The sequence below is a fragment of the Tachypleus tridentatus genome, chromosome 7 (genome assembly GCF_004210375.1).
Source record: "Tachypleus tridentatus isolate NWPU-2018 chromosome 7, ASM421037v1, whole genome shotgun sequence".
In the NCBI taxonomy this organism is placed as follows: Eukaryota; Metazoa; Arthropoda; class Merostomata; order Xiphosura; family Limulidae; genus Tachypleus; species Tachypleus tridentatus.
In genome coordinates this window covers 72,602,883-72,630,759 of record NC_134831.1, presented here as the reverse complement: position 1 = coordinate 72,630,759, position 27,877 = coordinate 72,602,883, and the positions used below count along the sequence as shown (strand labels likewise).

The 27,877-nt window shown below is 32.4% G+C and overlaps 1 protein-coding gene across 1 annotated transcript; it reads left to right on the top strand.

Moving 5' to 3' along the window:
• The first annotated feature begins 1,376 nt into the window (after positions 1-1,376).
• Positions 1,377-26,933, top strand: LOC143255962 (V-type proton ATPase subunit e 2-like). Its single transcript, XM_076512450.1, has 4 exons — positions 1,377-1,596; positions 7,129-7,176; positions 11,062-11,167; positions 26,725-26,933. Exons 1-3 carry the CDS (start codon positions 1,499-1,501, stop codon positions 11,153-11,155), a joined length of 240 nt encoding a protein of 79 aa, XP_076368565.1. The 5' UTR covers positions 1,377-1,498; the 3' UTR covers positions 11,156-11,167; positions 26,725-26,933.
• The last annotated feature ends 944 nt before the right edge of the window (positions 26,934-27,877 follow it).

Genomic DNA, 27,877 nt, shown 5'->3' with positions numbered 1-27,877 from the left:
CAGCAACGTAAAGTTGATCACACCAACAATATCCCACCAAACGCTTAACAAGACTTGACTAGGATAGAGGTCCATTTTGGGTTGTGCTTTAGCCAGTCTACCTGCACAGAGGCGCTTAACATTTTTATAAAATATCCTTATTTTATCTCCTGTCACTAACCTGTCCAAAAAAGATGGATGAGTTACGTTCACGAGAGTACAGAGAAGTGCAAATGTCCACTCTTGCTCTAAGGTTGGCTACTGTCAAATCATTGGAGACCTATTTTCCAAGTTTTGACACCTTTCCAAGCTGTTGTTGTGAACTGTTGAATGGGTTGAATTAAACTTCTGTGCTAATTCTTCAATTGTTACAACACAATCTTCATCAAGTGCAGCCAGCAGCAAGTCATCATTAAACTGAACAGAACTACCTGAATGTGGTGCATCACTTAAGCTGTAGTTATCTGATCTGAGATTTTGAAACCACCTTCGACATATTCTTTCATTGAGAGACTCCGCACCATAAACACCTTGAATGTTTCGCGTAGTTTTTGCTGCACTGTTGCCTTTTTTAAACTCGTAAAGAATTATATGCCTAATGTGCTCCTCGACACATTTATCTTCATTAGGATTTATTTGATTAATGAACTGAAAAAGTGGAGTTGAGTTAGTTTCTTTTATTTGTCTACACATTTTTATATATGGCCTACTACATGTTTTAATTATTAAAGCCTTCTTCAAAGACAGAAATGAAGATGCACTTTCTGTATTAAATTTTCGGACATTACTTATGGGATGACTTGATATATAATGCATGAATACGCCAAGTAGTAATCTCAAAACTTGTGTAAGGTAATTTCGAGTATTTTCTGAAAATTTCAAGATATAGACATGCTTTGGATATATAACGTCATTAAAACCTATTTATTGGATAATATAAAACTTACAAAATTACCAAGCAGTTTAATGTAAAAGTGATCTGAGAATATTTTTCTATACAATGAGAAAGTACCTTGCACTCAAGAAAGTTTGTTCAGAAAAGCTCGGGTTAGAGCCATAATACGTAATCTCAAATATATAAATTTACAGTAGAAATGATTAGACAAAGAGCTACATTTTATTAAATATAGTAATCGTAACTCACATTAAAATAAAATAAGGACAGACTCCGTTAAAACAAATAAAAAGGTGACACTTCTCTGTCATCTTTGTATTTGCAAGAAACTCGCCTTTCGTTTCTTATTTACATTTAACTGATAATTTAAAAACAGCAAAGACAAAATTACTTATTTTTTATTTTGGGGCTTTAAATTCTTTTCAACAATTCAAGTTTTTTGGGACAGTTATGAGAGTCTTTCCAAATTGTATAAACGTATAGAGGGAGAAAATTTAACTGTAGAATTATCAATATAATACGATGGTTGTAGGTTGAGGTTACCTTAATCTGTGGGCTTTGGTAAATACTTTATGTTGAATTTGTCAACCTGCTGTTTAATTTAAGGGCCTTCTTGAGTAAAGTATGGGTGCATCAGCTGCTCCTGTTATAATTATTACTTTATTTTGGATTGTTATTGGTGGAGTAATTCCTTGGTTTGTTCCTAAAAATGAAAATAGAGGGTAAGCTTTACAATACAAATACAGGAAAATAATTACGAATAGTATATTATTATTACATTATAATTGTAGTTGTGCTCGCTGTCTAGTAATAATGATTTGGTTAGGCCTAACGAGGAAAACAAATTTTAAAATTTAATGATTGGGATGACAAATACGTAATACAAATAGCCCTAAATTGTTGCTTGAATAAAATTCAAGTCGAGGAAAACGGAACTGTTTCTTTTCCAAAAATGAAAATGAAAATATACAGTAGAACTATATATACATGTTTGTAAGCAATAAGAAAATATTTTCATTTTGCATTGTAAATAATATCGTCCATTTATTAATGTCTCTGAGCATATATGCTGTAAATTACGGTTATATATGGGCGCTATTATTCATTCCTTCCTACTTAAAGTGAAAGATTTATTGTAACCTTCTAATTTTATAATAAAAATAGCAATCTAAGTTGCTAGTTATATCAACTTTTGATTAAATTTGAAGAAACCTTTTGGTGAAAACTAGAAAGAACAAAAATGAACTCAATTGAGAATATAACTAGTTTAACATACTTTTCACGTGTTATAGTAATTAGAGTACATTAATTCATCAGTTGGAGACCTTTTCTGTTGGGAATATTTTTTTGCCTTAACATTTCATTAGTTTCTGCCAGCTTAGTTTGGAGTCAGGATATCTAGTTAAGAATGAAAAATAATCTATGTGATTTAAAATATATATATATATATAATAAAAACTGAAAACATACACATTGAACATTTAAACCAAAAATAAAGAAGAAACTTTGTATTTGAAACCTTTCCATTTCGGTATTTAAGCAGAATATTAGACCTTAAAGAAAGTTGAACATCTGAATCAAGCATACTTTAATATTTCAAGTAGAAAAATGCTTCAATCTTCAACAGTCATTTGATTATGAGATTAAATTGTGTAAACCAGGTATTACAATATCTTACTCTCCACTCTTATTTAACTCTCTGATCTCCCTGTAATAAGGACAAGTACTGTAAGCACAATACCATAGGCTCTAGATATGACATAAGAGTTTAATAGTCTTCTACAAGGTTTTAATATTGTTATTAAAATTTACTTTAATACTTATAGGATTGATACATAAATTTGCCCTATGACTATATATTCTTTAATTAACATGCTTTAAGGTACTATGAATGTGCTTATGGATATATTAGTGGAACAAATGATTTCATATCTTTATTTATGTTTTTGCTAGCAGTTTATTCATATAAAACCTTAATCAACCTATGATGCAGCTATTTGATTGGATACATCTTACATTTGTGATGTTAGGCTTATGTTATTGCTAATACAAGAAAACCTTGCATAACAAATGTGTAAGAAGACTATATGACAGAAGGCCATATACTCCTGTGCAAAAAGCAAAACAGCTATGCCTGTACAAATTTTATTTTTTAGTACTATTTCATTATTGTTCTTCACATTTAACAAAGATTTAAGCAGCATTCTATATCTTAAGCAGTTGATAAATGGTAAAAAAGATCAAATACAATGAGTGGATTAATTCTGGGCTGGTTAAGAAAGTATTGGAAAGTTTAAAGAATGATAAGATTCCTGGGCTGGATGATACCTCCTCAGAGGTTTTGAAAGAGGTTAAAGATTTGATATGTGAGTCACTTACTGCTATTTCTTGCATAGTGGGAAAGTAACAGAGGATTGGAAGTTAGGTAACGTAACTCCTCTTTTCAAGAGAGGTGATAAAAATTGTCAGTAATTATAAACCCAATAATCTTGTATCAGTTGTGGAAAAAGTTTTGGAAGGTCTGTTAAAAGATGCTTTGTAAAATCATTTAACAATATTTAGAATTTTATTGGATAGTTAATGTGGTTTCACTAAGGGAAAATCTTGCTTTTCAAACCTTTTAAAGTTGTTTGAAAAGGTTACTGTTTATATATATGAGGATAAGAGTGTAGATTTGGTGTATCTGGATTTTTAGAAAGCATTTCACAAGGTGCCATAAAAAAGGCTTGTAAAAAAAAAAAAACATTTCTATAGGTATGAGGGAAAGTTAGCAACTTGGATAAAGTGCACCTAAATAGAACACAGACGGTTGTTAAAAGTGGAGTTCAGTCAAACTGGTTTAATGTTGCATGAGGGGTACCTCAGGGCTCAGTTTTAGAACCTTAGCTCCTTTTGATTTTCACCAGTGACATAGATGAATAGAAAAGTCAATAAATTACTTAAATTTATAGACGATATTAAGGTTTTATGTCTGTTGTTAGCTGTAAAGAGGACACTTCTGATTTAGAAAAAGATTTAAGTCATTTAGTGAGTTTGGAACATAAATGACAAATGGGTTTTAGTTATAATAAATGCAAGAACATATGTGGGTTATCATTATTTGAATTCAGTGATGTCGAGAAAACCCACTTGTAGAGAAATATATAAGCAAAAACGGCTCGTTTGGGTTGAGAAAATATTTTACATAGAAGAGCGAACAACGTTTCGACCTTCTTCGGTCATCATTATTTGAATTGTAAGTATAATTTGGATAGGAATACACTAACAGTGTCATGAAAGAAAAGGATCTTGGTGTAATGGTTGATCAGTCTTTTAAAGCCATCCTAGTAGTGTGTTGTTGCTAGTGATAGAACATATAGGATTTTATATTGTATGTGCAGAAATATTGAGTACAAATCCAAAGAGGTTATTTTATTTTATTGGTCAGTGGTTAGGCAACATATAGTGTGTTTATTCTTGGTCTTCTTACCTAAGAAGGGTTACTGGAATAGTGCCTGGGATGAAGGTGTTGTCATACAAGGAGAAGTTGAAATCTCTCAAAAAGAGAGATCTGACTGAGGTGTTTATGATTGTAAAAGGAATTGTTAGTGTTGATGCATAGTATTTTTTCATAACTAACAGCAAGAATAGTAGGACTCAGCTAAGAGTTTTATTTTTCTAATAGGTGGTTGGTCTTTGGAATGGGTTGCCTTTAGATGTTGTGTAGATAGTAAATTTCCACGAATTTAAGAAAAAGATTAACAAGTTTATGAATGTCATTTCTGGCTTTAAGCTTTTTTTTCTATATTTATTCATTTTAATTTTGGTTAGAGGATGAAATGGACAAAATGGATGAGTAGGTCCCCTGTTGTCCCAAAACATTGGTGTTATTAATAACCCTACCCAACAAAATTTTAAAAGAAGTTCAAGTAACTGCCTTTACAATGCACCACTTCAATAAACAAATCACTTGCTCATGTTTAAAACTTAACTAAAATAAAAATGTTGGAAGAGCAAGTCTGCATTTGGGCTTCTGAAGCTTAAACCTTATTTTTGTATTGGTCAAATTTGTCATTCTACTATTTTAAATAGACATCTTAGGTGAACATTGAAAGTTCTAATATGTATGTTATTGTTGTCCCTTTTTACATTATGCTAATTGCTAATAAGAACTACTGAATGAAATTTAAGTGTGTTGACCACACTATCTGATAAATGTACATGAATAACATAAGTAATAGCTAGGTGCCAACTCTAAAGATCCACTAAGAATGGGCACAATATTTCACTCTTCTAGATTATTTTCTCTTGAAGCTATGGCAACTGCACATTCTTTCCTATGTGGTTTTTCACAAACTTGCCTAATAGAGATGATGTGCATGCACTTGGATAAATAATGATACTTGGGTGCACATCCTTGGGGTCCAACTTAGTATGGATGCAAAATTTTATGTATGGAAGGAAGTATGGTGGTCATAAATCTTTTGTATGTGGTTTTTCAGTTGCTTACCTCAGATATGTTGTTCTTAAAACAACGTAGTTGTTCTTTTTCTTTGTAATTAATAAATTTTATTGTTCGAGAAGTTATCCAACTTGTGAGCTGAAATGATGTTATAGCACAAACTTGTATTGTTTTGTTCAGTATAATTTTAAATTGTTGTATTAAAAAAAAAAATCTTTTTCACATGTAACTGGGTACACAATTTTATAACCAGTAGTAAAACCAATCTAACAGAGTAAAACTAGCCAATTGAAATATCTACCCCCTTCCTCCACTGTGCTTTCCATGTTGTTCAAGGTATGCACAGCATTATTAAATTATTTTTCACTATTTTGTATTCAAAAAAATAATGGTATTTATGTGTGTTCTGTACTTAATAAATTACATTAATTTTTAGTCTTATGGCTCAAGAATATCTCTGAAAGCTGTCTGATTTCTTTCTTCTTTTCAATCTACTTAAATTCTAGTTTGTGACTGAGGACTAGACGTGGTGAATGTGAGGAAGGAATTAGTCATACATTTTAATGTTAGATTATAAAAACTTTGTGAATACACTTCAAGTTGGTTTGAAATTACCTATTTGAGAATTTTGTGATGTTTGTGGATCTTTGTTAATATATCTTCGATGTACATTTTTTTTTTCAGTTTAAAAAAAATTCATCCTTAAAATTATTATATGACTATGCTTCAATATGGGGAATTTTGGGATATGGTTTTCTATGGATCTTTGTTAATATTACGTCTTCCAAATATGATTTTCAACAGCAGTAAAGGCTATACAGCATCACAATAGTATTAATGTTGAATTTTCTTTTGTGAACTCTTTAGTTATTTTGTAAGCATTATTTTATAAATATTGAGCAATAATGGCCCTAAAATAGGTTACCAAGACACCCCTCTAATCACCTTCTTTCAGTTGGTTAAGTAATTATTTACCACCATTCTATAGTTTCCACTTCTAAACCATCCATATGCATCCAATTTCAGAATTAATTCTTTGTGAGGATTATTGTGATAAAAATATTTTACAATTTAAGGTACACAAAACTAGTTGTGATGCCTTCATCCATAATGATGGGGATTAAATAAGTTGCAACAAACATTCCTCCTGAAATCATGCAGTGAGTTAATTAAATATCAACTCTATTTGCTTTTGTAAGCTGTTATTGATAACAGCTTTCAACATCTTTCTGAAACAAAAGTCAAACTAATGTTCATATAATTTTATGATCTTAAGATTTTACTTTTTAACAATGTAAGTCAAATTTGTGAAGTTCCACTCCTTGGGTATTTCATTGGTGCAAAAAGACATTTTTTTCCAAAGCTTATTATTGAAGCAACTGTACACTGTAAGCTTAAGTGAAATGCTTTGAGAGTAGAGAGCTCTATTTTAAAAGTTAAGCTTCTCTAAAATAGCCTCTTCTTCAGCATAAATAAAATTGAGATGATCTGTGTGCTGTATGTGAATGTGAAGGGCTATATTTTTAAGACGTTTTTCAGTAGGTTGAAGGGATGATTGGTCAACTTAACAGTTATTTTTTAACCTGTGCTCTTATTAGCTTATTTCATTGTTAATAAATCTAGAAAGGATTGAGCATTTTTTTTGTAAATTATTTATTTATCTGTGTACTCTTACTGTTATTAGTAATATAACTTGTTTGTAAACAGAAGAGGGTTGTGTATTATGTCAGAACTGTACTCAACACAAACTATACAACTTGATATTGATTTCTTCATTTCATTGTAATTTTGTTACCAGTGTATTCTTTTACAGAATTATTCAAACAATGCTTGTTACAACTGCAGTTTGTTGCTACCTTTTGTAAGTATGTTTTATATCTGTATGGTCCATAGTTTTTTTCAGTTAATATATTATTAAGCTCTGTTTATTCTGAAGCTGAAAACCAGTAAACAAAGCACTTCAAACTAATTTTTTGAATAATTTGTTGTTTTTTGTTGCATGGAAGAGTTTTGTAACATTGCTCTCTGTTTTACAGTATTATAATTGTTATGATTGTACATTTAATAATAGAAATTTGTCACTAGGTGTAGCTACTGCACAAGATTTTATATTTAGTAAGTATGCAATAAAAATGGCAAAGCCAAGATTACTACTGAGTGAAATGGAGCTAGGCATTAAATTGATATAATCTATTACCTTATGGGTAGGGGATACCTAAATCAGTGTCTTGTAAACTAGTTTATTAATGTCACAAAAATAATTAAAATTGTTGTTTTTTTTTATCACTGTTTTCATTTATTCCAACAACCAATTAATAAAAATTATAATTACATTGAATTTCCTAAAATTAATTGAGAAATTGAAATTACTTGTTTTAATTACCTGTATTTGAAATTATTCCTAAACTTGAATTTTATAAGATAAAATTTAAAATCAAGCATACTGTTTATTAATATTATAATTTCTTTTTTCTAAATATCATTATAAATAATTATAGCTTTAATATAATTGAAAAATTTAAACTTTATCTGTCTGTTATATTTTTTTCTATTAATCACATTAATAGAAATAAGGATATAAGCTTTGAAACTGCTGTGTTATGTGACTTGACTGACTAATCATTTACAGAATATGTTAACATTATTTTAACTTTATTTCACTTGTTTAGGTTATTTCAGGGCCATAAGGTCAACATTTCTAAATCCAAAATATTATTGTGGAAGTTTCTTTAGCATGAAAAATATTGAAAGTTTGGTTTGTGTTACTCGACTAACTTTTAAGAAGTTAACTGGCATATCTGGTTGTGGTTAATGTTAAACATTGCTGCATTTAATTAAATTTAGTTAAATAAACATTATTTGTTAATACAGTAATATATTAACTGAACTGAATCTTAGGTTTTGTTCTTATTTTCTCCCTAATGATTCTCAGACTTTAAGATAATGTTTTATCTATTAAAAAATTGTATTTTTTAAAATAAATTTGTTATTCTAATTTTTTATGTTTTACTTTACTTTTATGCTGCTTGAATAATATAAACAAAATACTAGATTTTAATATAGACTCATTGACCTAATAAATAAATAATTTATGATTTTTTTGTTTTGTTTGGTTACAAAGCACTTGAGTAACTTCATAGTTACAGAAACAACACTCAAAACTCAACATTCTCATAATATGTTTGTCAGCATGTAACTCATAATGAGTAAATAAATCGTTTGTTGTTACTGATTACTAAAAAATGTAGTTTCATTGTGTATATAATACATTTTCAGGTCTAAAAATTAGGATTTAAAAAGTAACTTAATTCTAAATGATCATTCCTATAGTCTGGATGCAGTGCTTTCTCCAGATTTTACTTTTTGCAAATATGATATTATATCTCGTGTTAATACTAAGTATATCTTGAAAATTTTTTACTTTGATTTAGTGTAATTCCTGAAGTAATAATGTTCATTTGTATTTTTACACAGTTTTGAATATTAAAAAAAAAATCCAGTTTATAATTTTTAAAGAAGTTTTTTTTACTAATATTTAAGAATAAGTTTCTTGATGATGAGAAACCCACTTGAAATAAAAATGTATCTCAGAACGGCTGGTATGGGTATTAACTGTATCTCGGAACGGCTGGTGTGGGTATTAACGGTTATTGATAAGAGAGAACAACGTTTTAACCTTCCAACTACTACAAATGGAAAAATCAATACAATCTCAGAAAGCATTCTTACATACAAAAGACCAACTCATGCATACCACAACTATATGGCACCCCCAAACTTCACAAACCTGATTGTCCACTATGACTCATAATGTTGACCTGTGAATCATTTAACTACAACCTCAGTAAATGTATAGCATGGACATTTTCTAAATATGTAACATCAGCCAGCTCCTTTTCCAAAGACTATTTTAACTTTAAATATATTCTTAATCAACTCAATCATAAAGTTTTAATGGTCAGTTTTGATGTAATCTCCCTCTTCACAGAAGTCCCAACAACTGAAGCCTACAAGATAGTTTTAGAACTTTATATCCAAGACCTCAACCCATTGATACATATACCCAGCAACCAATTAACAACCCTTATAGAATTCACTACCACCCAAATTAACTTTATCTTCAGTAACAAAAACTAACTACAAATAAATGCCTATGTATGGGGAATCCCATGTCACGAGTTTTAACCAACATTTTTATGGCACACTCAAGCGATCAAATCAGCCTTACACCCACCACAATACTGGTACAGGTATGTTGATGATACACATATGCTGGATTCACATCTACAGAACACACGCTTAGTTTTTTCAGTCTAGTTAACTCGATACGTCCCAACATTAAGTTCACCTGTTAACAGGAAGAAACTAACCAAATAGCATTTCTTAACCTCAAGATCGCTAGAACTGATACATAATTCAAAACAGAAATTCGCAGAAAAATTACCCATACTGGATTGTACATTTCATGGGACTCGGCACATGAAACAAAACAAAAACTTTAAGAAACCAAATAAACACAGCAACAAAACTATACTCACTCAATAAAATCAACAAAATAAAACACTTCATCATCATCAACAAATTTCCTCAAAAAACCGTGGAAAAAATTACTCGCACATATCTTGACCAACAACAAACAAAGAACAGTAAATCCCAAGAAACAAGAAACTACAAAACCTTATACTGTTGCATACCATACATTCCCGATATCAGTGAAACAATAACCAACATTTGGAGAAAAACTTAAAAGTAACATTCCAGTAAACACCAAATTTATTCAAAAGCCAGGTACAAAACTAACGTCAATACTATGTAAAAACCGCACTGACAAACACAACACCAACATAATTTATAAAATACAATGCGACAACTGCCACAACTTCTATATTGAAGAAACAAGTAGAGAAATGGAAAGTAGAATCAAGTAACACAAAAGAAAACTCACCTTCACACATTTTTGAACTCTGAAAATTAAATAAACTCAACATAACCATAGTAAACACCTTGACATTAACTAGGGAAACCAATATAAACAAATGCAAAATCAAAGAAGCCCTACTTGTACAACAACTAACACCAAAATTAATCCAATATAAAGGAACACCTTTATACCTGTACTAATTAATAACCTAACATCCAACTGACACGCCCCCTACAATCCTGTACCTGTTTATACTCTTGTCCCTGAGACATGTTCAGCAAGGGTTACTTTCAAACTCTCTCTTTCTTAACCTGAAGATGACCTAGGAAGGTTGAAATATTGTTCTCTCCTTATCAATAAGTGTTAATACCCATAACAGCTGTTCTGAGATATGAAGAATAACTTTATTTTTGCAGAGAATCTACCACCTTTTGAAAACATAGTATCCATTTCTTTATTTTCCCTTAGTTTTTGTACAAGTTGATTTAAATCTTGTCATGTTGCTTTGTCAAGTAGTTTGTTCGTTTACTAATAAAACATGCTTTAACATCAGTTAAGAAAGTTTAAAGATGACTGGTTAGAGCTTTAATTGAACTATAATCTGAAATAAGCCCAACATATGCATAAACCATATCAATACCTAATACTTTAGACTGTTATTAGAACTATAACCATGAGTGAAACTACCATATGTGTATGTTGTGTGTTGTACACTTAATGTATGCAGTCCTTTGTAGTTTTGTTACTGTATTTTGTGTCATTATTTCTAAGAGCTGAATAATTAAAGTAATGATGTATTCATTGTTTAACTATTTTTATTTTTAGTTGGTTGTGCACTTATATGATGCAAATGAACCCACTGTTTGGTCCATTGATTGACAACAAAACTCTTACTATGATCTATGCCAGTAAATGGTAGACCATTTCAACAGTAAGTATGTTAGATATAAACTTTATATTATGTAGAACCACCAGTAAATATTAAAACACTGCAAATAAAATCTAATTAAAAATCTTTGCAGAAAAATCTGATATTCTATTTGACCACCAGACAATAAATGCAGATATTGCTAAGTGGTCTTTCAGTTCCTCGGAGACATTTGACACAGTTGTATTTTGCTTTTTACCTTCAACTTCAAAGCATTGTAAACATTTAAATTACACAAAAAACTAATGTGTATTTTGTTTGTCAAAAATATGTAACTTGCACAAAACTTAAAATTTGATTAAACAATGTTTAAGGACAAGTACAATTGGCTCGTAAATGTGAAAGAGAAACCCTTATAATCTGAGCGCTTTTGAAAGGTGGACTTTTCTTCTTCAGCGGCAAGCTAGGAATCCCATTCTCCCACTCTTGGCTTCTAAATGTTTTATGTATTTGTAAACCATTCTTAAGACTTTAGAATATCCTCATTATACAACAATACCAGCTTAAGCAACCATGAAAAGAGTATCAACTTTAGTATGAGATACAAGGTACTATTAAGTACTGATAAATTGGGCTTTGTGAAAATTTACAGTTACATGGGAAAATCTTCAGAAGTATAATGTTAAAATGTTTAGTACAAAGTTTTGTACAGTAACTTTTTTTTTAATTTTAAAATTAATTATAATTAAAAAGCACAAAAGAATGCTGATGAAACAGTATCTTATTTAGATTTTCAGAAATTCCATTTTGTTTTTATCCAGTTAATACTTTTTGTCAAAGAAGTTTATGTCATATAGCTCAGAGTTTTGTCAAGAAAGATGGTAATTTAAAGATCAGATTTTATGTTTGTCAGTCTGCTATGTCTTAGGTTATAAATTAAACCTGAAGTAATAATCAGTGATGTCAAGAAAACCCACTTGTAGAGCAATATATGTGTAAAAACGGCTCGTTTGGGTTGAAAAATATTTTACGTAGAAGAGCGAACAATGTCTCGACCTTCTTCAATCATCGTCAGGTTCACAAAGAAAGAAAGAGGTAACTGACTGGAAGCTGACTACATGTTTGGAAGAGATTGTGTAACTGAGTGTCAGAATGTAGAGGGCAGTGTTAGATGTTTGAATATATAATTTTATGTTATTTATTTTATTATTTTTAATATAGGTATAACAGTGTTCCTTTGTATTGGTTTATTTTGGGTTTACGTTGTTGTATAAGTAAGACTTCTTCAATTTTGCGTTTGTTTATGTTTGTTTCTTTATTTAGTATTTGAGTGTTTTCTATGGTTATGTTACGTTTATTTGACTTGCAGTCTTTGAAAACGTGTGAAAGTGACTTTTTATGTTCTTTGAATCTGGTTTCCATTTTTCTACTTGTTTCTCCAATATAGAAGTCGTGGCAGTTATCACTGTATTTTATAAATGATGTTGGTGTGGTGTTTGTCAGTGTAATTTTTACATAGTATAGACTTCCGTTTTGTGCCTGGTTTTTGAATAAATTTGGTATTAACTGGAATGTCATATTTTGTTACTAGTTTTTGCCAAATGTTGGTTATTTTTCTGCTGATGTCGGGAATATATGGTATGCAGCAGTATATGGTTTCGTGATATTTTGATTTGTGAGATATATTTACTTTTGTTGGTTGATTTCGCTTTCTGTCTAGGTGTGTGCATATAATATTTTCTACGGTTTGTGAAGATAAAGGTAATGCTATAGTCATAATGAACACGAATGAATACATCCAAAAAATGAAGGACATCCTATCAGACACAAACAAATTTAAACCAATACACACAAATCTAACAAAGACACACAAAACGCAACTAAACAAAATACTACTAAAAATGAAAAAAAGCCGACACAATTTCACAAACACTTTATTCCTACCTACGCAAGACCCACTCACGCACACCACAAAAATACGGCATCCCCAAACCTCATAAACCAGATTGTCCATTACGACCAACAATATCCACATATGAATCGTTTAATTACAATCTTGGTAAATACATAGCATGGCCATTCTCTAAATATGTAACATCAGCCAGCTCATTCATCAAAGACTGTTTTAATTTCAATTTTAAAATCAACTTAATCATAAAGCCTTAATGGCCAGCCAGTTTCGATGTTATATCCCTCTTTACAGAAGTTCCAACCACTGAAGCGTGCAAGATAGCCTTAGAACTTTATATCCGAGACCCTAACCCATCTATAGACATTCCCAGCAACCAAGTAGCAACCCTCATAGAATTTACCATGATGAAGACCAACTTCATGTTCAACAATCACAACTATATACAAACAAATGGCCTAAGCATGGGCAACCCAGTACCACCAGTTCTAGCCAATATTTTTATGACACAAGTTGAAACACAAGCAATTAACACAGCATTACATCCACCACTATACTGGTACAGATATGTAGATGACACGATTGTGGGATTCACATCTGCAGAACACACACTTAATTTTTTCAATCACATTAACTCTATACATCCCAACATAACTTCCATGTGAACAGGGAGAAAGCAATCAAATATCATTTCTTAACCTCAAAATTACAAGAACTGACACACAATTTAAAACAGAAACCCACCAAAAATATCACCCATACTGGACTATACATTCCTTGGGACTCAGCACATGAAACAAAACCAAAACTCAATATACTAAGAAACCAAATAAACACAGCCATAAAACTATGCTCACTAGATAAAATTAACGACGAATTAGACAAAATAAAACAATACTTCATCAACATCAATAAGTTTCCTCCACAAACCATAGAAAACATTATACGCACACACCTAGACAGAAAGCGAAATCAACCAACAAAAGTAAATATATCTCACAAATCAAAATATCACGAAACCATATACTGCTGCATACCATATATTCCCAACATCAGCAGAAAAATAACCAACATTTGGCAAAAACTAGTAACAAAATATGACATTCCAGTTAATACCAAATTTATTCAAAAACCAGGCACAAAACGGAAGTCTATACTATGTAAAAATTACACTGACAAACACCACACCAACATCATTTATAAAATACAGTGATAACTGCCACGACTTCTATATTGGAGAAACAAGTAGAAAAATGGAAACCAGATTCAAAGAACATAAAAAGTCACTTTCACACGTTTTCAAAGACTGCAAGTCAAATAAACATAACATAACCATAGAAAACACTCGAATACTAAATAAAGAAACAAACATAAACAAATGCACAATTAAAGAAGCCTTACTTATACAACAACTTAAACCCAAAATAAACCAATACAAACGAACACCTTTATACCTATATTAAAAATAAAGTAAATAATATAAAATTATATATTCAAACATCTAACACCGCCCACGCGCCTCTACATTCCAACACTGTTACACAACCTCTTCCAAACATGTGGTCAGCTTCCACTCACTCACCTCTTTCTTTCTTTGTGAACCTGACGATGGCCGAAGAAGGTCGAAACGTTGTTCGCTCCTCTACGTAAAATATTTTCTCAACCCAAATGAGCCGTTTTTATATATCTAAACCTGAAGTACTAAAGACCTTTTATGATACAACACCATTAGATGGATTGTAAAGAAAACTCTGCAAAAGAAGGTAACAGTGGCTACCCTGTCAAGCTGTTCTTTCTCCAGACTAGTGAATTTCTCTCAGCATCCTTTTTGGGCAGACTGTTGTATGTGTGCAGCTCAGCTTGTACAGATACTCTAATATGGTTGATTTACTGGTGATATAAGGCATTCTAACCAATAATCTTCATCTCTTGGCTTTTCAGGGGTTTTTTTCCTGTCACTCATGAAAATTGTGAGAACAAATGTTTTTGTTTTGGACTGTCCAGATGTCTTTGACCTCAGACTGAATACATAGAAAACTTGTTTCCAACCAGTCATGGTGTTCTTGACCTACACACTCAGCCTGACAGGGTTTAGGTTTTATGTTTATATGCAAATCAGAAGCAAATGGGCCCAGCATGGCCAGGTGGTTGGAGCAATTGACTTGTAATCTGAGGGTAGTGGGTTCGACTCCCTATTGCATCAAACATGCTCTCCCTTTCAGCCGGGGGTGGTGTTATTTGATGGTCAATCCGATTATTCATTGGTAAAAGAGTAGCCTAAGAGTTGGCAGTGGGTGGCTAGTTGCCTTCCCTCTAGTCTTGCACTGCTAAATTAGGGACAGCTGGTGCAAGTAATGGTCAAGTAGCTTTGTGCAAAATTCTAACCAAATCAGACTCGGGTGTCAGTTGTTTCAGAAAGTCGTGTATATGTAATGAGGAAAAATTCAAGATAAGTGAAGGGGCTTTTTTGTTTATCTACTTTTCAGATCTATAGCTCGCTATAGTGTTCTCTGTTTTTATTTCCCAAATGGCTGTGCATGTCCTTTAATGCTACAGAATGTTTAACAGCACTAATTTCATCAAGTATATTATACTGTTGTTTAGATAAGTGTAAATGGGCAACAGTGTACTGGGTATTAAAAATTAATTTAACTGTGGAATACTGCTTTAAAATAGATATTTAGGTAACAATCAACAGTTACTGACATCTGATGTAGTTATTACATAAAAGTACTTTAACAGAGAGAGTCCACATATAATTCTATTTAAGGATATTACACTATAAACTCTCTCAATACGAGCTCAGTCGGTTTGACCAACCACATGACCTCTTTGTACTCGTGTAAAGCCTTTATAGAGTTAATACTTCTAACTTTCAATATGGTGTGTACATCTTTTACAAAATTGGACAGTTTTTCAGTTGCCACTGCAAGTCTTTCACATACAAAAAAAAATCCTATTTTCTAAAGAGGTACATTTAACAACTAAAATTTGTCCATAAATATATTATTTGTTTTGGATAGTTTGTGTGCAAAGTAATTTTCATGTTAAGATTAATAATTTTCATCATCTCAAACTTCCTTTGTGTAATCACTAAAACCTTCTAATTGGTTATATTTCGAATGTTTTCTTTCAGTGTGTATATAACTATATTTTATCTGTTATCTTCTCTACCATAACTCAGAACAGGATCAAACAATTTGACCAACCTTGTAACCACCAAGAAAAAATCAAAGTAAATCTAATCTGTTCTTCTTTTCTTTTTACAATGACTTCATATTGTAACATGAAACTACTTTTGTTTATCCTAAGTAGCTTTAAGCTCATAACAGTATGCATCTATTTATAATAAAATTATATTGTTTTATTCCCATTTTGATTGCTGTTTGAACCATTATAAGTTCTAAATCACCTTGGACAGATGTCCTGTCTGTATGGATTCCTGTATATTGTGAGAGGATCTCCCAAAGAAGGTTCTTTTCTTTCATTTTACATACTCTGGGGCCTGTGAAGGGCAGGAGAGGACCCTGGTGGTAGAGAGATCCAACCCTAAAATATCACTTTGGCCTTGAATTTCTGTAAACATATAGCCTTGGAGTGTCCTCCCTCCAGGATTAATTGGCTGGCCCACTTGGGCTAGGATCAACCGAATACCACTGTTGGATGTTCTGAACAGGTGTTGTGGACGTTGTGTCTGATGCTAGTGTATAGGTATGGTTCTTACTCGTTAGACATTGTAGGGCTCCATGGTGGGTGGGGTCAGTGGGTTCTGAAATATTCTTTCTTTATTATGGATCCACCCAACTCAGAATAAAAATAAAATAATAAAATATAGACCACAGATAAATAACCACATCTTGCAGATTCTAAACAGCAATCTTCAACTTCTTCAACACCTGTATCTTATTTTCGGATATTAAATTTCTCATCAGATAAATCTTTAGGGCAAATGCCTTCCTTTTTTATTCAGAATGACATATTGGTGGAAACATCCACTCCTAAACACAGTGAACTCCTCTTGCATTCAAAGGCCATTGAGGTTACTCCCCATGTTACTTTAAATTCGTTGTGAGAAGTTATTATTAAGAGTAATTAGAAGAACATCCCTGAGTCAAAGATCCTCATTGGTTTTTTTCACCCAAGGAGTTTCTGCAGCGAGGTGTATCTCCTCTTGCAGAGATGAAATTATGATACCAACCAATATCCTAATTTTGACATTTACATCACCATGTCTACCTGCCACCATCAAAACAGGTTGACATCGTAATTGCAGGGTATAACCACATATTCCAACCCCTCTAAGATGTTTCCAATGTCAGGGATTCAGTCACTCAAACATCATGTCATGGTTCTTTGACATGTGCTTATTGTGGTGGCAGGCTCTGGTAATGCCTGTGAGTGCAAAATAGATCCTCGTGTTAATTGTTGTGGCTTCCCCCTTACTTTTGTTTTTGATCTAAGTGGGTGAAGGAAAAAGAGGTACAAAGTTTGAAAACAGTTCACAACATTTCTTACCCTGAGGCTCAAAAGTTACTGTCCACCACTTCATTTTGGACAAATGCTGCTACACTCCATTTCACTACTACAGTGAGAGTGTAGACAAACCTCTCTGTGTGTCTAACAGAGTCGTTTTCAAATCACACAAAGAATCTTTTGCCCTCTGGTGTTAAGAGAGTCAATGAGTCAATGTCAACACTTGTCTCTATCCCCACCATTCCTTCCAGTGGCTCCCCCATATCTTCTCACTTCTTTTGGCTTTGGCTTCTGGTTTTCCCTCAGATCCATCTTCTATTGCCTCAAGATGCAGAACGATTATTTGTTCACACCCTCAGTCACTGGAAATCTTCATCTACAGGCACAGACCTACCTACTTTGTCCAGGGCAGGATTCATGGAGGTCAGTAGACCTTCTAATAAAGAGAAATGACATGGTAGGAAACAGAAGGGACCTCCACCAATTCTCCTTCACATAAGTAAAAATAGCTACTTTAATGCAGTGGAACTGTCAAGGTTTACATTCTAATTTGAATGCTGTGTATCTGTTGTTGCAGGAAACATTTCTGAAACCTGTTGAAAGAGTTACATTTCAGTTGTTCTTTTTTCACAGAAAGGACATGTTATGTTATGTAATGGACAAGTGCATCGAGGAATGGTACTGCTGGTTGATCAGCATGTGCCCCCACCATCTTTGACACTCAGTACACCCTTGAAGGCCAAAGCCATTTGCATTTTCTTTGGTCATACTATCACTGTTTGTTGTCTTTACCTCTCTCCTGGAAAGATCTGTGATCAATCACACCATGATTCTATCATTGAACAGTAGCCATCTCACTTTTAATCTTGGAGGACTATAAGAGACATAATCCCCCTCTGGGGTGGTGCTGATACTGATGAGAGGGTTCATTCTGTAGAATGTATGCTCTCAGATCATAGCTTTTTTTCTCTTCAACACTGGTACTTATACCTATTTTCATGCACCTAGTCAGTCTTTTACTGCTATAAATTTTTATTTCCTCCCCTTCACTTTTCTTTCATTTCTTTGAGGGGTTAACAGTGACCCACAGGGCAGTGATCATTTTCCTGTCATTTTGAGAGACACTGGCTGTGGTTTGTGTTGTTCAACTCTCATGTTCGACCAGGCCAATTAGCCCTCTTTCACTGTTCTCTCTCAACTTGATCCTGCTGTCATCTGTAAGCCATCATTAGACAACTGTGTGGCAGCAGTAACTGACTGTATTGTCCAAGCAACTGCTCAGTCTATTCTTAAAACCTCGACAAGTTTCTCACGGTGTCCTCATCCATGGTTGAATCCTGTCTGCCACATGTTACAGAATGCTCAAAAATGGATCTGGGATACCTTTAGTAGGTATCTTGCACTTTCAAACTACATCACTTTTCAATAGGCCCATGCACATGCTAGGATTAAATTTGCAACTAATATCTCTTTACCAGTTTCAAAGTAATATGGGACAAGTTTGGAAGGTCAGCAGCCAGTATGCTTCCTCCCCCTTTTAATCTTTCTCTCCAATAGCCAGGAAGTTGCTGATGCCCAGAGTATCACTCATACTCTCAGCAAAGGCTTTTGTCCTGCACATAACAATTCTGTCTCATCAACACTCGGGCAGAGCAATTACCCCTTTTTTCTTATGAGCTGATTGTCTATATGAGTATAATTGCCGCTTAACACTGATGAAACTCAAGCTTGCTCTTCATCAGTCTGGCAGTACATCAGTCAGAACTGATGATATTCAATACAAGATGCTGCATTATGTCTCTCCTGCTTCTCTTACTATTCTAGTTGTTTCTATTTATATCTGGCAGAAGAATGCATTTCCTGATGCTTGATGCTATGTTATTGCCCTCCCTTTTTCTAAACCTGGGAAGGATCCCAAGATTCCTTCAAAACTACCTTCCATTTGCTTTGATGAGCTGTCACTGTAATATCTTAGAGAAAATGGTTAGTGCTTGTCTTATTTGGTTCCTTGTATTGCACAACTTCCTCTCATCCACTCACAGCTGGTTCTGATGACAGCATTCCACTGTAGACCACCTGATTTGACATGAAACATCAATTGGGGAAGTCCTTCTCAAGTGACAATGTCTTGTTTCTGTATTTTTTACCTTTAGAAAGCTTACAATACTATGTGGAGATATGGCATCCTACAAGACCTCCACTGATGTGGGTTGTGTGGCCATTTGGCCATTTTTTATTAAACATTTTTAATGGACCAGCAAATCCAAATCTATATGAATTTAACACTTTCCTATAGGAATTTGTAGTCTTTCAAGACTGTGTCTTGAGTGTCACACTTTTCATTATAAATATTAATGCCATCAGTAGATAACTCCCCCCAATAGTTGTAGATGGTGTTTATGTTGATGACTTCTGCATTTTGTGTTAGTCATCGAGTATGAGGCTTATTGAATGACAGCTACCAACTGTTCTCAATCATTTACTGAAGTGGACCACAGCATACTGTTTTACCTTTTCTCACTCATAAAACTGGTCAAAACTGGACTATGGATCTCTGGTCTATGGCTCTACCAAGACCTTGGCCTTGGGGATGCTAGAACCCATTCACCATCAGAGGCTTAGTTTCTGCACAGGGGTTTTCTGCACTTCTACACTTCAGAGTTGGTATACTGAATCTCATGAACCTCCTTTATACCTTCACCATTTGTAACTGTCTATACTGTATTCTGCAAAACTTTGATCCTTACTATGGCTTCACCCCTAGCATTGGGTTTTTCCTTCCTTTGTGGATCATGCTTTTTCAGAAAAAATGATCTGCCATTGTCTCTTTTGGCCTTTGTATCCAGGTGCAGTTAGCTGAATTAGGTCTATTCTTATGTGATGTTGCTGTCTCCAGCAGTGTTTTTATTCTGCAGTGTTCTTTTACATTTGCTGTTAGCAGCCATTTATGAAATGTGAACCCTTTATTGATTGGCAAGTTTAAATTATAATAAAAGCAAGGAGCATTTGAAGCATTATATATTGTGACAGCTGTCAAAAACTTGCAGACCAAATTCAAGTGCTCCAGCATATCCACAAATCCCTCCTTAATGCCATCATCATTTGTCTAACATTAGTATCTCTTGTTATTCCTTTGACGTCAGTAAATAAGTCCATATGAGAATCTGCAGGTAGTTGAATACTGTTGTTTTTTATCCCAGTTTGCATTTAAACTGCTTTTTATGACAGGTTGACTGTATTATCAGCAAGGTTTCCATACACATCAGATTAAAAACTAAAGTTGTAAAGCCTTGTACTGGAAACTTTTTTTTCATTCATACAGGATTAGACTTTTTCTTTTGCATTAGCCATAGCTGTTAGTCATAACTAAGAATTATGATTTCCAGTGGTTTGTTGTTTTTACATGTATATCTGATGTCATCTCTACTGATCTTGTATTTCAAGACAGTGATTTGATGTTGCTGCAAAACAACATATGACATTCACCACATGAGCATAGTTTGTTTGGGAGAAAGTACAATCTATTTAACCACAGCATTACTTTCAAGATATTGTTCTAAAAAAATGTGATATTAGATAATGTAAAATTAATTTATAAACAAGGTAACTTGTTAGTATTATGTAACATAACAGTTACAGTTTTGTTCTAGTTAAAAAAAAGGTTTATTCCTAATTGATGTTTTAGTTTAAAATCTGATGATGAAAACTTGAAACTCACACACACACACACACACACACTGTATTTGTGCTTTTTAAATCACTATATTGAAACAACAAAGATACTAATTTTGTGATTTTAAAGCTTATGGAAGTGACCTGAATGTTATGTTTTCTGGAACATCCTGGCTGTAGAATGACACTAGTAATTAAACAAAAATTGAAAACTAGGTGCTTAATATAGGTATGTACAAAGTTATAGTGAGGAAAGAAAATACACCAAGAAAATCACATTACACCCTACCTACTGTTGAATAAAAAATAATGGTTTAAACAGTTCATCTATACAAGGTGATATGTAGAATACACACTTATAGTCAAGACATTAGAACAAAATAAATACAACACTCTCTGTACAAGTGTGGTAATTTTTAATCCACTTTAAATTTTATGTTATTTTCTCTCCTATAACAGTGTATACAGGCCTGTCCATTTTACTAATTTTGTAATTATCACACAAAAACATGAAATGTAATTCACTCTTTTTATTACTATAAAGACAATATATTATAAACCATGTATTCATATAACTGAATCTTATGTATTTGAAATTTTCCAGCCATTTAGTTTATTGCTTATTGATACTCAGAATAGGTCCAAAGTGAATTATCACAGGAAGGCAGCTTTATGTATGGCACCAAGTTACCACCACACTTAATCAGATTACAATATGCTGTTCTCAGGAGAAATAATTCACTTGATCAGATTACAATATGCTGTTCTCAGGAGAAATAATTCACTTGATCAGATTACAATATGCTGTTCTCAGGAGAAATAATTCACTTGATCAGATTACAATATGCTGTTCTCAGGAGAAATAATTCACTTGATCAGATTACAATATGCTGTTCTCAGGAGAAATAATTCACTTGATCAGATTACAATATGCTATTCTCAGGAGAAATAATTCACTTGATCAGATTACAATATGCTATTCTCAGGAGAAATAATTCACTTGATCAGATTACAATATGCTGTTCTCAGGAGAAATAATTCACTTGATCAGATTACAATATGCTATTCTCAGGAGAAATAATTCACTTGATCAGATTACAATATGCTGTTCTCAGGAGAAATAATTCACTTGATCAGATTACAATATGCTATTCTCAGGAGAAATAATTCACTTGATCAGATTACAATATGCTGTTCTCAGGAGAAATAATTCACTTGATCAGATTACAATATGCTATTCTCAGGAGAAATAATTCACTTGATCAGATTACAACATGCTGTTCTCAGGAGAAATAAGTTTGTAATTTTCTCACTTAAGTTACCTTTATAACAATAAACATATATATATAAAGAAAACAAGAAATTTGGGGGCCATCATATTCAGGTCCCTTGATGTTTTTCCCAGATGTCAGTAGGAGTGGCACCAGTGTCCACTAAAGCCTACTTGTAATTCTTGTTCAGATTTGGCACTACACTATTCAGTTAGGGGTGTGCATGGCTTTTCTCTCTGAGTGTTGTTTTAGTATATTATTCATGGAAAGAAGGCCACCATCTCCTCATAATTCTGATCACAAAATGATCCCATCCTAGGCCCTTGGTTGAGCACAGGTTCCACATTCTGTTCATTTTTCTAGGAGCAAGTGGAATACTCCCTGCCCTCTTGGTTGGGAAGTGAGGATGAGTATTCATACTTCCAGACCAGATGAGTTCTATTCCTTTGCTTAAGTACAACAGACTCAATCCCATTATTCCAAGCCTTGAATGTTGCCTATTTGTCCACTTTGGTGTTGCTTACTTTCTTGTCATGAATATGAAATGCACCACTTTATGGCTACAGGTCAGGATCCAAACAAAATTATATCTATGACATCACAGTCCAATAGCCCTAGCCACAAATGTGAGATGTAGGGGCCATGACCTTTTAATTTCAACTTGCTGAGGTTCCACTACTAATTTCTGTACCAAGGAATTAGGTTCCAGATGAATGGCATACCTGTTCTGGATATAATGTGGTTCCTCCATTTGTGTAACTTGTTTATCTTGGTATGCCACTGTTCTATACAGACTCTTTCTGTATGGATCGTGCCTGCATCAGCTGTTCCACCTTCTCAGTGTGTATGTGATTCTAGCTATATTGTCAATGGATGGTAAGTATGTTTTGAAAGTTAACATTTTCCTAAACTGAAAATGTATTCCCAACAATACTTACCTCCACTGAGACTCTCCTACCATACTTCCCCACTAAGAGCTGGTGTAAGTCTCAAAAATGTAATTATATTATCTAAGTAAGGTGCTTATATAGAGTATCAGGACAGAGGGTACATTGTATTTATACACAATTTGTTGAATCAGCCACTAATTAGTATCTCAAAAAATAGATTTTATTTACACATTAGTATATTTTCTCATACAGCTCATTGGTAAGTTTATGTACTTAAAATGCTAAAATATGTGGTTTGATTCCTTATAGTGGACAGAATTAATGTAAATAACCCATTGTGTTAATGTGCAGTAAATTAAATCACATTATGCAACTGAAAATTGTAAACCATGAAATTATCTGAGATTAGATTTCTGTAAATACATTTATAATTAGGTAGTCAAAGTTGCTTTCAGCAATTTAAAAATAAAAGTGTATGTGATATGTGTTCAATTTAAGTCTTGAAATGGTTGTATTTTGTAAAATGTTTATAAGCTTTAGGAAAAGATATTATTGTAAGTTTACAGTCTGATTATGAAATACAAATTCCATGTAAAATTGGTATTGTTGGGTTTTTCAGTACATTTTGGTTTAATTATTTTTTTGCCTTAGTCTTTCCCTTAGAAGCATTTAAATTGGTTGTTCAGGTTTGAATCATGATAGCACTTCTCTAATGTGACATCTTTAAGTACTACTGTTATGTTAATCCTGGCATATTGCTTCTGTCAATTTGACTGTTCATGTAGGGCTCATTCATGATTGTTCTACAGGGTTGCATTTGAAATCTGATTTAACACTTTGACTTTCTTATAAATATATGTGAATAAACATGGTATCTACTTATAATTTTTGTATTATATAAGTTTTAATTTCTTACTTTTAAAACAATGTATTAAAAAAACTTCTGACATGTTTGACCTCCAACCTCTCTGACGTTGTCAATTGTACCTAAACAAAACATAAACTATGCGTATTGATAAGGAAGAATAGATAACTTTAACCTCTGTAAAACTCATCAGTGAAGCCCCTCCCATCTTTTGTGCATCTCAAGTCATTTATTGACATGCACTCTTATGTCTAATAAACATTTTTATAACCAACGGAAAGAGTATATTGTAATGTACCAATGGTGTTAGGCTTGTTTGCAAAAGAACTTTCTATATGTTGAGTAAAGTCATTGCTCTTGGTAGTAATATAATTTTTCACCTTATTTATAGCTTTGTTAGAAAGCTAGATAAATATTATAATGGTCATAGGAAACACTATACTAATGCCCATTGTATCTTAAAATTCATTTTGAAAGCTACATAAAGTTTTTGGACAACCAACATAATAAGAACAAATAGGTTTACTAAAACTAGTGATCTAGTACAAACGTGAAGTTCTAGTAAGTGTTAAGTTATTTATGTATTTTATATTTATTATTATTACACATTTTCAACAAAAGTTAACTTCTTTTTCCATTTCTCCTCTGCTTATTTCCCAACTTCATGGTGTTTGTAGTTCTTTCATTGACACCACTGACTCGGCACTTCTCATGTGTTGATCTGGCTCTATTTCCTTTTAGTTGTAAATTCACGTTCTTGGTTAAACCTGTTCTGAATTTATTCATAAAAGTAACTAAAATTTAAAATATAAAAGAAACAAGTTTAGATAACAAAATTGAAGTAGAATTATCTTGCATGCTTCAATAGATGGGAAGCTCTGGGTTTGCATGTCTTGTAATTGTACCTGATCTTTTATTTTCCCTTTAGTTTACCATTGTAATTTACTGTTTCTCATGCACAGATAGGGTTCAGGGTACAGCAATAAAACATTCAAATTCAATAAGGTGAAAAGCTGCAGCTGTAAGGATACAAAATTGTAGTTGTCTGTTACAAACTGAAGTCATTATAAAATATCCCTACAGTTAGGGCCTGACATGGGATGATATTTAGGGCACTTGACTTGCAGTATGAGGGTTCAAATACTTGTTACCAAATATACTCGACCTTTCAGTTATGGAGGTGTTACGTGATGGTGAACCCCACTATTCATTAGTAAAAGTGTAGCCCAGGTATTGGTGGTGAGTGGTGTTGACTAGCTGTTTTCCCTCTAGTCTATCACTGTTAAATTAGAAATGGCTAGCACAGATAACCCTCCCAGTATTTTTGTTTGCAAGAAATATTACCTTTTAATTACACTGACTTAATAAAGGGTTCATAATTCATAGAAAAATCTTTGGCAAAAATACTTTTTTTGTTTTACAAAATTGTAAACTTTACCAAAATCTCATGGAGGTAACTCGGTACCTTGATAGTTGTAATGTGTACAGTTTCATGGGTACATAGTGCTTACCAGACCATTCAACTTAACCAAGACTGTATTCATTGGGTTAAAGTGCTAAAAGTAATTTAAAGAAGGGTTTGCATTTCAAACTCTAGTAGAAACAATATACAAAAACATTATTAAAAAGATTTTTGCTGCAGCATTTGAAATTCAAATTAACATTTAAATAAAAGTATTAATAAAGGATATGTATAACCAAACATTAATAAAAAATGAAACAAACTGTATAAAAGAAGTATTTTGAAGTGGAGAAATTTGATCCCTTGCAAGATTTTAGAATTAAAAAACATCAAAAGAATATAGAATTTAAGTATACCTATTTCAAAAAAAAATGAAAACAATATGCCAATACTTTTGGGTAAAAGAAAATTTGAAAATTATACCATATCAATTTCTTTCCTCAGATACTCCAAAATCTCTCTAAAAATATTTTTCTCTATAAATTTTCAAACTTCAAAAACATGTTTGGTTTTATTAGTGTGTTTTAGTTTTATGTATTTACCCTGAATACATGAGATAACTGAGAATTTGTGTTATGTCTGTCTGTACAGAGATGATTTTTTTTTTTTTGTTTAATGATTTGAGTTTGGATGAATAACTTTTGTGTTGTAGGTATTAATACATGTGTGCTGAAGATTGTTTAAAGGTTTTAGAACTAAATATGAAATTATGCTCATAATTTAATCAGTGGAACTATTCATTTTGTACCTATAAAGTATTGTGATTGTTTCAGGTGCATGTGCAAAACAAAATTTGAAATGTTAGGTTTAAGGTACTAGAACATGTGAAAATTACCTTTTTTAACAATGCATGTCTGAAACATAAATATCTATCTGGTAGGTGTATCACAGTTCTTTTTACCAGGTTGTTTGTGACATGATTTAAAATCATGTCCTGTAAGATTTATGAGCATATTTTAAGCTTGGCATGAAGTTGTACATATTAAAATATATTGTTGTTCTTCAATTCTAAACCATACATTCATTATTATTGTTTTAATTTATTCTGTTCTGAACTAACATTTTTCTTTTCCTACAGAAATTATGAAAGGGTCCAGAATATCCTTGCCAAGGTTAAAAGTACCAAGTAATTCCTTCAAGTTTCTGTAATGTCTCTTCTGTTATTTTATGAAAAATTCGTTAAGTTTTTGGTGTCATTTGGCAAGATTGTTTTTGGTGATTTAAGTTTTTAGGGTATGAAATTGTTTTTCCATTATATACCCATGTGAATTTGTGCTGGTGAGATAATATATATATATATACTAATGGTTTCTGAAGTGGTACTAGTAACATGCAAACCAGGAATGCATGCAGTTAGTTGGAATGAGTGTTAATTTATTATACAGACACATATATATATGTTGTGAATTAGATCATTGTAACTTAAAAGCCAATCTATAAGGCCAGAAGTTGTGAAATGTAAAGGCTATTTTACAATTGCTTTATATGTGTACAATTGTATAAATGAATTCAATCTTATGTTTAAGGTAACTTCCTATAAACAAGCAGATATAGTATAGAATTATGATTATTTTAAATGCAGAAAGTTATATTTATTTAGAAATGTCTTGTATTCATAGGTAGTTAACTGAAAGTTGGAAAAAGATTTTAAATTGTAGTAACATTTGAAATCAAACTCCTGTTCTCAGGTACCCAGACTTATGACTGTATTTCAATAATTTCTTAGAACCTTTTATAGAGAAAAATCAGAAATAGTTTCTGTAAGTAAATTTAAAAATGAAAATCCAAACAAACTCTGATAGCTTTAGTACATGTTGGATTTTTTAAATTTCTACTGCTAAGCCTAACTCTTTGCAGTAGTGTTTCTCTAGCCTGATATCATTAAACCAAAACCTAAAAAGATATTTACTAGAGCATTTATACTATGTAAACACGATACTTGAATTTAATAATTAAAATCATCTGTACTGTAGCTAATGAATGGTATATTTGACATTATTTAATAGAACAATTATTTTATGTAAATGTATCTCAATTTTTGTTTAGTAATTGTTTGTGGCTACTAGTAGAGCATATCCCTTACTTTTATTGTTTCTTTAATAACAAACTTGTGTCTTCATTCCATATTTATAGTTTTTACAGAAGAATTCTTTAGTCAACATGAGTTACTTATAACTTGAGTGTGTGAGAACCTTGTATCATGCTATAGATTACATCTGTACATTGTGCTA

Coding starts and splice junctions, on each gene's coding strand:
- LOC143255962 (XM_076512450.1), top strand. CDS start 1,499: ATGGGTGCATCAGCTGCTCCTGTTATAATTATTACTTTATTTTGGATT. Junction 1,597..7,128: donor CCTAAAAATGAAAATAGAGG/GTAAGCTTTACA, acceptor ATTCTTTTACAG/AATTATTCAAACAATGCTTG. Junction 7,177..11,061: donor GCAGTTTGTTGCTACCTTTT/GTAAGTATGTTT, acceptor TTTTATTTTTAG/TTGGTTGTGCACTTATATGA.